The sequence below is a fragment of the Passer montanus genome, unplaced genomic scaffold, assembly GCF_014805655.1.
Source record: "Passer montanus isolate IOZ18808 unplaced genomic scaffold, ASM1480565v1 scaffold41, whole genome shotgun sequence".
NCBI lineage: Eukaryota > Metazoa > Chordata > Aves > Passeriformes > Passeridae > Passer > Passer montanus.
This window is the reverse complement of record NW_024368930.1, coordinates 5,862,125-5,877,144: the sequence shown is the minus strand read 5'-3', so window position 1 is coordinate 5,877,144 and position 15,020 is coordinate 5,862,125. Positions and strand designations below refer to the sequence as shown.

General features: G+C 45.8%; 1 protein-coding gene across 2 annotated transcripts in view; it reads right to left on the bottom strand.

Moving 5' to 3' along the window:
* The window catches only part of COL20A1 (collagen type XX alpha 1 chain), a 52,062-nt gene that overhangs the window by 15,796 nt on the left and 21,246 nt on the right, over positions 1 to 15,020 (bottom strand). For both annotated transcript variants that reach the window (XM_039719231.1, XM_039719233.1), the window contains exons 18-25: positions 14,308 to 14,440; positions 9,201 to 9,343; positions 8,480 to 8,609; positions 7,918 to 7,974; positions 4,962 to 5,000; positions 3,061 to 3,199; positions 733 to 875; positions 292 to 401 (exon numbers count right to left, since the gene is read on the bottom strand). In XM_039719231.1, coding sequence (XP_039575165.1) covers positions 292 to 401; positions 733 to 875; positions 3,061 to 3,199; positions 4,962 to 5,000; positions 7,918 to 7,974; positions 8,480 to 8,609; positions 9,201 to 9,343; positions 14,308 to 14,440 — 894 coding nt within the window. The remainder of the gene's footprint in view (positions 1 to 291; positions 402 to 732; positions 876 to 3,060; positions 3,200 to 4,961; positions 5,001 to 7,917; positions 7,975 to 8,479; positions 8,610 to 9,200; positions 9,344 to 14,307; positions 14,441 to 15,020) is intronic.

Below are 15,020 nucleotides of genomic sequence, written 5' to 3'. Positions count from 1 at the left end.
TAAATTTTTAAAAAAAAAAAAAAAAAAAAAAAAAAAAAATTCAATTTTTTTCCTAAAACACCTCCATTTTTGAGTCTGGGGGGAAAGGGAAAAATCAATATGTGGAGATCATATTTTGATCATGAGATCCACCTGAATTCTTTACAATTATGAATTTCAGCATATCTAAGAGGTTGGCCATTTCTCTGGCAATCAGGATGCAAAGCATTTGGATGATACCCCTCAGTTTGAATGATACTCCCTGACCAGAGTGAGATCATGAGCCACAATTCTCCCTCTCTTGATAAGGACCTTATGAAAGCTCCCATAGAATATCTTCTTCACTTCCTGCTCATCAAAGGAGACTTCCTGTAAATCAGCCTTGTAGTCATGATTGAAATAGGTCAAGGATTTCTTACTGGCTGCAGGGAAAATAGGAAAAATAACTTAGAAAAAGCTTAGAAATTGATTTCACACATATATACAGTAGTAAATAATTAGCCTTAAACATGGTGGAAGATTTCCTACTTTCAAGAAGTACTTCTAAACAATGGAAAAATATGTAAAAATAAAGAATATGCTCCAAGTAGAATAAAAATTAAAAATTGCACTGGGCAATTGAAAGGATGGCAGCCATGACAAAGCTTCCCAAGAAACTGCTGCTGAGTAAGGAAACCATCAAAACATTCCAAGTGAGTCCTTGCAAGATGTGTGGAAGCACCCAAATTGAATGTATTTAGTGAGAAATCTTACGGTCCAGGTTAACACCCAGGAGAGGCTGGAAGTCCTCGTCTGTGACCTGCCACACAGCAAAGGGCTCCTTGGGCGTGTCGGGCAGCAGGCGCAGCAGGATGACGATGGTGTGCTCGGGTGGGATGGCAAACAGGTGGACGTCACTGGAATGACACAAAGCAAGGGGACATCGGTGATGTAAACCCCCAGAAACATCCTGCAGCTTCATCCCGGTGTTTGCTGGGCAGGGGGGGGCTGGCAAAGAATCATAGAATTCACAGAATCACTGGGTTGGAAGAGACCTTCAAGATCATCGAGTCCAACCCAGCCCCAACACCTCAACTCAACCCTGGCACCCAGTGCCACATCCAGGCTTTGTTAAACACATCCAGGGATGGTGACTCCACCACCTCCCCAGGCAGGCCATTCCAGAAATTTATCACCCTTTCTTTAAAAAAAAATTTCCTAATATCCAACCTATATTTCCCTTGGTGCAGCTTGAGACTGTGACCTCTCGTTCTGTCAGCACTGCCTGGAGAAAGAGACCAACCCCACCTGACTACAACTACCCTTCAGGAAGTTGTAGAGAGTGATAAGGTCACCTCTGAGTCTCCTTTTCTCCAGGCTAAACACCCCCAGCTCCCTCAGTCGTTCCCCAGAGGGTTTGTGTTCCCAGCCCCTCACCAGTCTCGTTGCCTCCTCTGGATGCGCTCGAGCATCTCAACATCCTTTCAAACTGAGGGGCCAGAACGGGACTGGCTTTGCTCCCAGGAGATGATGGTGGTATGAACAGAAAGAGCCTGGACCTGCAGTGCCTGGACAACTCTGTGGTGAGTGATGAGCACCCATGGGGCTTCTCCTTGTGCTGGGGGATGCTCAGCTGGAGCACTTGGTGTCAATCCATCACTGCCAGAGCTGCCTCAGGGAGTGCCAAGCCACAGCGAGTGCAGCCTCAATGCTTCTGAGATGAGAGCTCAGTGGAGGCTTACAAAACATCTCTGCCAGGTTCCAAAGCACTCCCCCAGGTCTCCTCTTCAAGGAGGAGGAATGGTTGCTATATATCATGGGGTAAATCTTTAAACCTTGGCACAAAACTCTTGGCTTAGGGGTGTGGTTTAGTGGCAGACCTGGCAGCATGAAGGTAATGGTTGGACTTGGTGGTTCTCCCAGCCTAAATGATTCTATTATCCTAAATCAGTGTAAATGCCCTTCAGGGATAAGCACTGAGCCCACAGAAAAGCCCCCTCTGGGTCTCCACAACCAACTGCAGGATTTAGGCTCAGCAGCTGTGAGAGGATACAAGGCAATAAGGGAAGGTCAAATTGGTTTTGCCTGAAACACGCCTGTAATCTGAAACAGGACACATTGTCATGGCATAAACACAACCCATCAGGCATCTTTGCAGGACTGATTCACAAATAATACAAGTTTTTTTCTTCCTCACTCAGTTTCTGAAGCGGTAGTGTCCTTGGAAAGGCATCTATAAGAGCTGAACAAAAGGATTTGCCCATCATTTCCTGAGTATTTAGACCAAAGGGTTCTCTGAATCTCCCCCACTCTGTTTACTCTAAGAAGCTTTGCCTCTTTAACTAAGATTAAGCAGAGTCAGTGGCTCAGTAATTAGGCTTTAAACAAAGTAGCAATGAATGTCAGGAGTCAGATCACTCCTGATTCATAATCATAAAAAAGGAATGAGGTCACAGGAGCTGCCTGGCTTGCTTGGGACCCTGTGGAGAAGCTTCATATGCAGTGGAATGAGGTCAAGGCACAAGCCAGAGCTAATGGTTATTCCCTCTCATCAGCGCAGCCCAGGCTGCAGAGAGCAGCTACCAGAGTGATATTTTATAAAAGCAAAGATCTCTCTCCAAACCAGAGAAATTTGGGAGAAGGGATTGAAGATGAAAATGTGACCTCAAACTGCCATCCCTGAAATGCAGGTGGCTGTGAACAGAATGCCTAAAGACTGGTGCAGTGTCCATGCGTGACATGATCCTCATGTCCATCACAGCAACTAAAAAGTGGGGAAAAAGTGATTTTGTAGAAACCAAAAACACCACTGTGAAAATGTTTGGCTGTACAAATGTATAATAAATACTATTGTGTCCCCTTAACTTTTACATGACACCTCATCTTGAGGAAAGCCACGGGTTTGTTTTTATTTATTAATACATTAAGTAAAAACCCTCTGGCTATTTTTTTCAATCTACCAGTGGTTTGATTTAGCTCATCATATTTATAATTTCATTTGGAAGTTGCCAGCAGGGCTGCACCATTCCTCCCCAAAATGACCTTCCTTTGCTGTGCTGAGGCTGAGGATGAGGATGGCAAGAGCCAGAGCTCTGCTCCCACCTGGTCCTCTGGGTGAGCTGAATGTCCCTGAACAGGGTGAAGGTGCGGGAGCCGCTGAACACAAAGGGCTCCATGGCCACGCCTTTAATGGAGGAATATTCCTTCTCTACCAAGCCAAAAACTTCCATCATATCAAATCCTGGAACAAAGGAAAACAGAGAAATCAGTGGTTAGGCAGCAGTGCAAAAGAAACGTGTTTGAGGAGCAGGTTGAATTAGCACAGAGAAGGCAACAGGAGAAAATGCCCTGCATGGCACAACATCAGCTTGAGTGTACCCCTCAAATGGCAGCCAAGGAAAAGAAGAGTGTGTGCACATTTCTTGTAATCTCTTCCTCTTGAAGGAGAGTGCACAAAAGATGGAGGCTTTCACAACTGTGTTTTCAAATCTTCATGATGAAAAAAACCCCAATGAGCAAGATGTTACTCCAGCGATTTCTTCCTTTCAACTACACACAAAGTATTATCTTCAAAAGGCATGGAATCAGTCCAGTAATTGCTAGCAGGGAGAGAAAATGATTTCTACTCTGAAATGCCTTATGTGTAAGAGACAGAAAAAAAATAGGAAAAAAACTTTAAAATACAAACTTTTCCATTTCTCTCTATTTTCAGGAGACACCCAAGGCTGACCTGCCTTGTGTGGGCTACAGAGATTCTCCTCTGACACCTCTGACATTTTCTCTGGCTCATGCAGCTTCATCTCTCTCCCCCAGCTCATCATTAAAGCTCCAAGTCATTTTCGTTTCAGTTTTCTGTTCAGTAAGACAAGATCTCGCCATTTGGATTCTGTTTGAGTTTATTTGAGTTTGCAGCAGACTGGGATGAAGGAGATGGTTCCTTCTTGACCAAATAGAAGGGCTTCATTTCAGTGTGGTGGTTTCATCTGGATTCCCTCACCCCTTCACCATTCACAATCTTCTGCAGTTTCTTGGCTTGAGTTTTGATTTCGCCTGGGGGTTGGCCCAGGGTGTTTTATTTCATTATTTTTTCATATCCCAGCAGTAGAAGGGAGTTTGCCAAAATAAATGACCTACTTGAGGGCCATTTATCTCTGGTATGGAGCTGCTGACACTGAGACTTCCTTTAAAATGCACAGGAAGAGAAGGCTTGAGTCACAATTAAAAACGTATTGAAGTATAATCCCATTATTTTCACTGATTCATGGAATCACGGAACAGCTTGAGCTGTAAGGGACCTTAAAGATCATCTAGCTCCATGGGCAGGGAGCAAGATCAGTTTGCTCAGGGCCACATCCAGCCTGGCCTTGGGCAGGGTGAAGTGACTCAGCTGTGGAGTAGCCAGACCTGAGAGCTGCAGCCTGTCTCTCAGCTCACCTGTAACTCAGACCTCTGGGAAGAAGGTGATACCCCTCTCTAAGCAGAACTCACTGCTGCTCAGGAAGAAGCACTTGCAACAAACCCAACAGCAGGAGCAGCTCTCGTGGCACAGACAGAAAGGGGAAATTGCCGCCCCCAAAATCCTGAGTGCAGAGAGCTCCTCAGGCAGTGAGACCTCCTCTGGAGGATGCACAGGGCATCCTGGGACTGGCTGGCAGGTTTGGAGTTTAATAGTCTGAGGACCCTTTGTGAGTTAGGAATTCAAATCCTCTGGGAATTCAAGGGCTGTTTGAAGCTTCACCTCTTCAAGGCTGGTGAAAATCCTGGTGTTAAGCACTAACAGCCGAGAGCACAAGCTGGTGGAGCAGCAGAGCATAACAACTCAGGTACTGTAAAATATTCTTCTCCCTGATAAAAGACATGTTCCATTTTTGGGTCTCACACTTTTCCCCTTTTCCTTGGGACATTTTCCCCACACTCAGCTCTTGCATATGTCTCCAAATCAAGCCCAGGCAGTGTTTTCAGTCAGAGCCCAGCAGCACCAGGGCTTGGATCTGCTACTGTACCTCTTATGGAACCTTCCGTGGAGGTGATGGTGGGGCAGGCTGTGAGAACAGAAGAAAAGAGGAAAACGATTAGAGGGGGGAAAAAAAAACCAGCAGGGGATTATGGAAGCAAAATGAGCACAGTTCCTTTAGACAGAGCAAAGGAAAAACACAGCAAAACTTAGAAAATTCTGCAGCTTCATTCAGAGCTTGGACTTTAACCTTGTTTATATATATATGGAGAAGGAGAGAATTGATTTTTATGCAAACATAAAAGTTGTTTCCTGGCTTGCCTATCGCCAAAATAAAAATAGTGTCTTTCATCATCAAACATCTCCGTGATCACTTTCTTTTGACTAACTCAGCTGGCACCTGATGATATGCAATATAAGAGAGCATCATTTTGGCAAGTTTTTTTTAAATCAGACATCAAAACATTTATTTTTGTTTTAACAGTGCCTTAGTAGTGTGGTAAAATAAAGATATACGCAGTTTCAAATTTTGTACCTGCAATTAAAAATACACACAGCAAAAAAAAAATGTATCTCAACTTGAGAGTCTGGCTTTTGATTGCTTTCAGAAAACACAGAGAGTTTTGAAAATATTTGTAGTTTGTCTTTCAGAAATCCTCTTGATGAATCCTTTGAGATGCCACAGGATAAAAAGCAAGACCAGAGAAGAGATGGGGATGTGAAGCTGGAACATGAGGCACCAGGGCTGTGAGCACTCTGTTTAAAGGCTCAGGTAAAGAGGTGTTTTAGAAAACAGCTCATGAATGCTATTTTCAATCATCTGCTGCCACGTAAATCCCAGGCCGTGGATGCCAGATGGAGCTGAGACAAAGGGAATGCTTGACGCAAAATGAGAAATGTCCCTGAAAATCAAGGACACTTGACAGGATGGGCTGTTTCACAAGGGGTTTACTCATTCATCAGGATAATAGAATCTAAGAGTTCATTGTACTGAGGCTTCAGCACAGCCTTGCCTTTCTTGCATCAATGCCATTTCCTACCTCAGCAGCAGCCTGACTTTTGTAAAATGTGTAAAACATTTAAGGTAGGTGACTTACTTGCCCCAAAAGACCTGAGATTCCTAAGCCTGTAAGAATTTCAGTTCCTCTCTGTGAAGGAAGGACACCCAAACCTGTGACTCTGATGGCCATGGGACCACTAAAGCCAGGATTTAAACCACAAAGACTTACAAGGTGCTATGACCTCTGTTGCTCCAATTGATGCTTAATTTTTTATATACCATAATTCCTGTAGAACTGTGTGTAAAACTGTGGAAGGGATCTATGGAAATCCATTAAAAAATCAGTTTCTGAAACCTGAGCCTTGCAATGCTGAGCCTGACCAGCCCTTGCATGCAGGATCTTCAATCTATACACTGCTCTTTCCCTTCTCCTTCCAGAAACCAACTGTTCTAAACCTTAGAGAATGGTTTGGGTTGGAAGGGACCTTAAAGCTCATCTTTTTCCACCCCTTGCCATGGGCAGGGACACCTTCGACTATCCCAGGCTGCTCCAAGCCTTGTCCAACCTGGCCTTGGGCATTCCAGGGATGGGGCAGCCACAGCTTCCCTGGGCACCCTGTGCCAGGGCCTCAGCACCCTCACAGGGAAGAATTTCTTCCCAACATCTAACCCAAACCTGCTCTTTGTCAGCTTGAAGCCACCCCACCTTGTTCCATCACTCCACACCCTTCCCTCTCCAACTCTGCCAGAACTGAAGCAAGGTGAATGAAAAACAAAAACAAAAACAAAAGATCCTAAAGCAAGCTGTAAACTTGCCCATTTTCCACGTATCTTTCTTGTTTGGGAGTCAGTGAGTTCACTCTGACCCTTGCCCAGGCCCCAGAGTCCCTCTTGCCTACATCCCTGGCAATTCTCCCTCCTTCCCAGCTGGCAGCTCTGGGATTGCTCACAGCTCTTTGATCAGGCAATGCTCAGCTTGTGTGAAGCCTCTCAGAGTCAGGGCAAGGCTCCCTGACACTGGCACTTTCGCTTCTGCTTTGAAGATTTTTCCCTAGACTTTCCAGCCTAAGATTCCTGCTGTCTTGTTATTTCCTTTGGTTTTTGTTTTTCTCTTCGAATCCCAGCCCAATGCAGTTATTCACTGTTCTATGAACATTCACTCCTGGAAGATCAGATCATTTCTCTCAATAATTTGGTTATATATAAACATTGGAGCCTTTATTGCACATCCAATTGTTTTCCCAGCATTGTTACATATTGTCTCTCCTTCTTCAAAAAAAAAAAGTACTTTATGAAACATAAAGAATTTAGTATTTCTTCCATTGTCTTTTCAGTTCTCATAGCCAAACAGCTATATTAAATTCTACAAGGTGACTCATCAGCCTTTTGAGAGGTTGTTTTCTGCTTGAAAGTTCACAGGACTTTTCCACTGTGATCTGAACACCTCAATAATACTTGAAAACTTCATCTGCTATGTCCTTTGTTGTCTATAAACTAATCTTTTTTTACATTTAAGCTGCCTCATTCTTCAATCTTGACTCCACTCAATAAATTTTAAAACTGAAATTTTGCTTGGAATAGTTTCAAATAGTCAGCAAAAGCCAGCAGTACCACAATATCTGCATTGTGATATTTACTTATTAAAAACTTTTTATAACCCCATTAATTCAACATTTCTCACTAATCCATTTCATAGTTTGCTTTCTATCAGCTACGAGAGCATATGCTCATTAAATTTAATAAGGGACTTTACAGGGAATTTTAATTTAAAACATGTCACACTTCCCTGCACTACATTTTGGTCAAGTTGTGCAGAAATCCTCTAAAATACTGTTGGTCTGTTTACTGAGCCTGGTGCTGAGAAGTTCTGTGGTTTCTGGTTGTCCTTGGGTTGTCCCCAAGGGCATCTGCCAAGGGCTGCTGGAGCCCTCCTGCTGCTCTGCAGAGCCCACACTGTTTGCTCTGAATTACAAACCAAAGCAGGGCTGGAGAGGAGATGATTTACCCTCTGCTTTAGGGGGGACCAATCCTCGGATGGAAGGGAATTTAGACAGCACAGGAGCTGAAAGAGAAAGCAATCACAGAATCAGAAAGTTGGAAAAGAACTTAAAGGTCATCAAGTCCAACCTTTGACCAAAAACCTCCGCGCCCACTCAGCCACGTTGGGAAGGTCCCGTCTGCCCGGTTTTAACACTTCCAGGGAGGGTGACTCTGAATGCTCCTTTGGGAGCATTTTCCAATGCTTAACCACTCTTTCAGTGAAGAAATGTTTCCTAATATCTGACCTGAGCCTCTCCTGGCCCAGCCTGAGCTCTGTTATCCAAGATTGTGATGCCAGGCTCGAAACCCAAAGGGCCGCCAGCCCCTCGCACTCATCCCAGAATTGTCAATAACTCGCACGAGTACAGAAATTGGGGCAGGATTGTCACTTTTCAAGGCCAATATTCTATCGCTGAGCAAAACCCTGGCTTCAGGCAGAGCCCTCTGGAGGTGTCCCAGCAGAGGTGGCCTCGAGGTGGCAGAGGGAGGGCAGTGGAGGAGGTGCCCGCTCCAGGTGAGCCCTGTACCTGTCCGGCCCGTCGTGGAGCTGCTCTCGCTCTCTCCCGTGTAGTGGATGGCAGAAATTGTCACCTTGTAGGCTCGATCAGGCAGCAGGGACTGCAGGGTCACACTGCTGCTTTTGCCAGGAGCCATGATCTACAATGGGGGAAAAAAAAAACAATCCCAGTGATCTGGGGTCTCGTTCCAGCTCTCACTCACAGCCCAGAGTTACATGGGGCTGGCTCTTGGGTGTGAGGCTCAGAGCAGCATTCCTGCTCATCTCAGCCCAGAAACTTGGCTGTGAGCTGCTGCTGGACTAGCAATGGCCAGAGGAAAAGCATTTTCCCATATGAAGACCTCACTATTCCCCATGGAAATGCAGCAGAAGTGCCTTATAACAGGATTATCAGCCTGTTTAAGTAGGGAATCTTTTAAAAGAATTATATTTAACCTCCCTAAGCCAGAGGGGCAGTAGGTTTATTCCCCACCCCTCTGCCTCCAAGAATTCCCTCCCCAATCCAAGGAGCAGAGAAAGCTGTGTTATTAGTGGCCTTGATGGAGAAAAATACCTTAATTATACAAGAGCCTCAGAGTTCTATTTACAAAGCAACACATCAGCAAGAAGAGATTTGTTTTTGAGCACTGATATCCTAAACCTGACTGGAGTAAGCAGAGTTCCTCTGGTGATATTGTCCCCATGGGCTTCTGGCCCCGTGTCTGTCCCCCACAAAGGAGCTGGACACTCACAGTTTGCTGGGCAGCAGCGTCAGAAACAGGGCTGTAGGTGATTTTGTAGTGCTGAACTCGGCCATCAGGAGGGGTCCAGTGCACCTGGAGGCTGCTGGGGGTCTCGGAGTCGATGAACAGGTTGGTGGGTGGGCTCCGGGAATCTGTGACAGGGGTGGAAGGTGAGCAGCACAAAAATCAGGGAGAAACCTCTGTAAATCTCTGGAGCCAGCAGTGTTTGCTTCCAGGCCCATTTCTGAACACTTCAGGGCTCTGCTATGCAGGTAACCAACACTCAGGACAGCCACAAGCACCCAGGCAAGAGGGAAAATAGATCCTGGGGGGATGAGGATTGCCCAGCTACAACTCAAACATTCAGCAATTCCAAGCCTAGGACACGGGGAAAATTCTTGCAAAGGTGAAAGAGTCCTCGAAGCACAAGGCAAAGAGACCCACTGTACACATCATGAACAAACTCCCAGGCTGCTTGAACTGGAACTGAATTTCATCAAGCTGGACAAACAGCTTTACTGGCAATTAAACCTCAGAGTTAATCCACCCTCGTTTCTAATATTTTTCTGCTTTTTCTGTTTTAAAATTACTCTTACAAAAAAAAAAAATCCCAGAACATCCAACACACCAGAGTTCTGTCTAGAGCTTCTGACATCCACACCCATAGCCCAGGAATGGGTCACACACAGTGCCTGGGCTACCTCCTCTTCTCTGGCCCTGTCCTAGGATGGCTGGATGGATTCCAAACAGGTGATGGGCTGAGCCAGACAACCAGAAAGGAGTTTGCCAGAGACCATAGCTGAGCAATTTTTAATTACATAAATGCATTTCTTTCCCTGGGGTCCTGCTGTGCAGCAAACTGGATCTGACGACAGAGGCTCTTCTGCTGGAGGGATTTCTCTGAGCAGAGGCTGAGAGGGAGGAAGGAAAAGGCAGAGGGGGCTAAATCAGGTCAAAAAGAGGCTCCAGAACATGGGGTTGTCTGCTCCTGGGGCATTTGCAAGCATGAAATCGTGTGTCTGTCCTTGAACTCATACTGGTGAGAAGACACAGAAGTTCTGGGCAGAAAAAAAAAGAAGAATTTATTCAGAAGACACTAAAAATGATGGGTCAGCCTTAAGGACAGTCAAAGAAACACACAAGGTGCTGAGGTTTTTATTCTGCACTTTTCCTGTAAGGATGTTCTGCCCACCCAGCAAAGCCTGGGGTGACCTTAAAGCACAGGTTGAGGGAAGATCATTTGCATCTTCATTGATCCTCCTTCTCTTTTGTTTAGAAAATGAGCTTAATTTTACTGAGGCTGAACCAAGATTGCAGCAGCTGAATCAGGCTGGAGGTGTTGCTGTACACCACCACAAGGTAAAGCAGAGAAGAAAACAAGAATAAAGCCACTTCAGCAGCACTTTTATCAGTCAGTGATGTATCTTTGCTGCCAGCACTGGCTGGTTCCTTCACTTGAGGTGAGGGGAGACTGCTGAAGTGAACTTTAAAGGGAGAGTTGGGAAAGTCTTTAGAGTCAGGTTTATTCTGGAAAGCCCTCAGGCCTGGCAGAGTTTGATGGCATGGATGTGACAGACAGGGGACAGGCCACCTCCTGAAGCTGCCCTGGAGGATAGAAGCATCTCTGCCAGCATCTGTGTCTTTGTTTGCCTCTTCAACCTCTGCTCCTCCACAGGAGCAATCCCTGCGTGCTCTCAGGTCTAACCAGCATCACAGGCACACAAATACTCAAATAAGAATAAAACCCTGGGCTCCACTCCATCCAAATGCTCACCTGCAATGATTATTATGTATTAACTACAAGCCATGTGTTTTCCTGCCGTGGGTTGAAGCTTCATTGCCACATTTCAATCTCTTTTGTTTGCCATGCATACTCTGTTAGGAGCAGTGCATCCTCAGTGAGGAGCTGGATAAAGAGATTTCCCCACAGCTTAGCTGGAGGAGCAGGGCACACAAGCACTTTGTAAAACACTTCAGTGCAAAGCCAGCCAGGGTGGTTCAGCCCAGTTTCAGCAGCAGTCCCATCCAAACTGCTCTCTCCTTGTCCTTCAGGACCATCAAGGGGCTCTTTTCCTTTGCTCAAGTTCTTTTTCCCCAGCCTGGATGAAAGAAGTCCCCCTCGGTACAAAAGAAGGTCCTTGTCTGATTCTCAGCAGGACCAAAGCCACCCCTTCCAGCATTTTCCAATAATCACCATTCAGCAACACCTCCATGTCCCAGCAGGTTCCTTCAGGAAAGCATCATCTGCACTCCCAGGCCTTGCTTGGGAGGTTTGTGTTTGAAGTACCAGTAAAGATGTTTATTAGTATGACAAGTGATCACTTTGAAAGCCTTTGGTCAAGGATAAGGACTTTGCTACACTTGCCAATTTATAAAACAGACTGAAAGGAGAGCTCAACTCAAATGAGAATTCAGTCTAAATAGAACAGAGAGAAAAAAAGAAACATCAGAACCGTGGGTAAGCGCACATTTTGACAATTTTGTTGTCTGTGGGAAATACATCAGCATGCTTTTGTTTCTGCTCTGCCTCTTGGAAAGTCTGCAGGGAAAAGTTTGCTAACTGGGTTACTGAAAAATAATCCCAAACTTTTTTCTTTCCTCTAGTCAAAACAAAGGATTTTAAAAAATCCAATTTCTCCAGGACAAGAAGGGACCTGTACCGTATTAATGTCTCCAAATTTTCTTTTCCAGCTAAAGCTACTCACTGTTTTTTAGTTCATAAAATGACAAATCTCAGACCATAACTTTGAAAGAACTTTTTCTCCTACCAGAAAGACGAGTGACCTCATCCCTGTCCTTCCAAATGATCCATCACAGTGATGATTGGTTATTGGTTTTTATAGGATGATGTTTCTGCTGACCTGTATTTTTTGAGGGATTGGTGTCTGCAGGGTCCCATGACCATAACATATTTGCTCTCAAAATGGGTGTTTTAGGTGAGACAAGACGCATAACTGGTCCTGAATAAAATGGACTTGGTGTTTTTCCCTCACCCCAGGGGCAGAACTCGGTTCCATTTCACAAAACTGTAGGCAAAGAGCATTGCTCTGCCCTGGCAATTTTTTCCTTGACCTTCAAAGAAGAAAGTATTCCAGGGAGGCTGAAGGACAGGGAGAGAATCTTGTGTTACCAGTTCCTGCTGAGTTTCACTTCAGCCATTGCCCTTAAACTTCAGCATTTCTTGGAAATTCTACCAAGATATTTTTAAGAAAAACTTCATGACTTGACCTATCCTTACATAAAGGGATGTTGCCAAGAGAGAAAAAGAGAAAAGAAATTATGAAAGCAAAAGAAAGCACTTCCTCTCTCCCTCCCTCCCACAAGCTCCTCTAGCAGACACTTTTGGTATTGTTCAGCACAGCCTGATCAATGCTGCTCACCACCCAGCAACCCAAAGGCTGCCATCCTGAGGAGAACCAGAGAGCTTTCATCACTGTTTCACCCTCACAATTCCATTTTATAATGAAAATTAAGGATGAGAGGGCTCAAAAATCAGACCAAGAGGTCTGGGTTTTCAGCTAACACCAGAGATTTCCATGCTGTGTCTGAATGAGTTGTTATCCACCAGCTCTGATGTAGATCAACACCTCTGGACATCCTGACCAGGCACAGTACAGGTGGCAGCTTTGCTTGAAACACTGAAGATTTGAAATATAACCATATCCCAGGGGATCCCAGAGTCCTGCCTGGTGCCACATCATCCCATACATTCATTGCTCAAGCCTTCAGCAATTTTCTGACATCCTCAAGATTCCCCTGACCTGCCCCAGAGCAGCTCTGGAAATCACCAGCCACCCCTTCTGTGCCACTTCTCTTCTGTGGGCACTTCTTGCTTTAAACACTGAAAAGAATTAGCATCAAAACATTGATTTCACCTACAAATATTGGCTGGGAGGAGTGTGGCAGTGCCCTGACTGCTCCTGCAAAGGGAGCAGCAGCACCCAGGCACTGAACCCTGTGCTGGCTGCCCAGCTGCACACCTGGCTTTCTGGAGAATTCTATTTTCTTCATGCAGAAGGCAGAGCCTGACAATTCCCAAGGCTCCTGCACAAGGACAGCAGCTGACAAGCAGAAATCAAATTGCTTTTCCTGCCCTGCTGGGGAAGGGAAAGGACTGGCAGCAAGGACTGCCTTGTGCAAATGTGCCTAGAAGGGCACTGTCACGTGTCATTTTGTTGGGCTGAGAAAGCTCCTCTGACACTTCATAATTCACAGCTTAAAACATAGTAATTAATTTTCCTACAGCCTCCAAACAGCTCTAATTGTCCTCTTGTCATCATATATCAGTAGGATGCTTGCTTTTCTTTTTTCTTTGCCATATGCAGCTCCAAGGTACTTGTCTGAGGTAGCTTCCTTTAAAAAATGGTTTTATTATTTATTATTAATAAAACCTGAGCTTCTTATTCCAAGATTACCACTTACTTCAAGCTTCATCAGCTCAACATCAGCCTAAATGAGTTTATTCTGCAGAGGAGGAGGAGATCTGAGAGGGGAGGAAAGACTGCTGTGCTGAAGTGTTCCATTCACTTCCAACAAAGCCATTTTACAGCAATATTAATTACCAGGACCTGTGGGAGTGCCACTTTTTAACCTCATATCCTTTTCAACCTCATATCCTGCCTGTACAAAGCCACATTTAGACAATGCTTCCAAGGCAGAGCGTGCCTGCAGGATTGCCTCCCAAATGTGTAAATGCCCTCAGTGAGCCCAGCTCAGCAATGACAGAGCTCAGGAAACCCTCACCCTCCCTCCAGGCAATATTTTATTAACAAGAACCATTGCTTAGACAGCACAGGGACACGTTCAGCTGGACACCTCAGAATTCATTTCCATCCATGCACTGCACCGAGGCAGGGGAGGGATGAAATGTGTTCTGCATGGAGGGATTACCAGCTGTGCACCAGCCTGATGTGACTGAGCCTCTCGTTCTCAGGACAGACTGAGAGCATTTTCAGGCAGAAGCCTCAACATCTCTATCTTTTTTCAGACATTTGGGGTTGTGTTTTCAGGGCTGGAGGTGACCAGTCTGAGCTGCAGGTGTGTCTGAGCTGAGTTGTGAGGGATGCCCTGCCCTGTCTGTCATCCCTGGGCTGTGATCCCAGCACTGGCCACTTACTGGTCCTGTGGTGAACAGAAACGGTGTCACTTCGAGCACCATCTTTGTAGTAGGCCCAGATGGATATTTTGTAGTCAGTGTTCTTCTGCAGGCCAGACAGGACGGCTGTGGCCACATTTCCAGCCAGGGAGAGCTGCAGAAGGAGAGGAGAGGGGTCAGCCCCACTGCCAGGCATCCCCAGGCTGCTTCATGCCACCCAGGTGCCAGGCTCACAGGCTGTCCCTAGGCACAAATGAGTTAGCACTGGGCTTTGGGGCCAGAGTTTGGAGTTGCACGTGTGTAAGCAAAGGCAAAATCCCAGCTGTGAATAATTCAGAGCAGATGCCTGTGCATGGCAGCCCAGTTGTGATCAGCAGCTCCTGCAGCACCACAGCACAGAGCTCTGACCCAAGGCAGTGCCTGCCTGGAGCAGAGTCCCTCTGCTGAGTTTCCAGCTTCTAGGGGAGCTGGGGACAGAAACCCCCCCAGAACCCCTCTGTTCCAGCCCAAATAGAACTTATTTGGTCTCATTCATTTCTGGAGAGACTTGGGTATTAAGCCTAGGTTTAAGCTGCTGTTTGACCTCATACTGAAAACAGGGGCTTCAGATGGAAGAGGGCACCTGGTCCATCCCTGCCACACCTGCACCAGCTCTGTCTCTGGTCATTGTCCTCTGTGTGCTCCTTACTTGGACCTCGCCCTTCCCAAACAGCAGTATCCCAAAAGAATCAGCG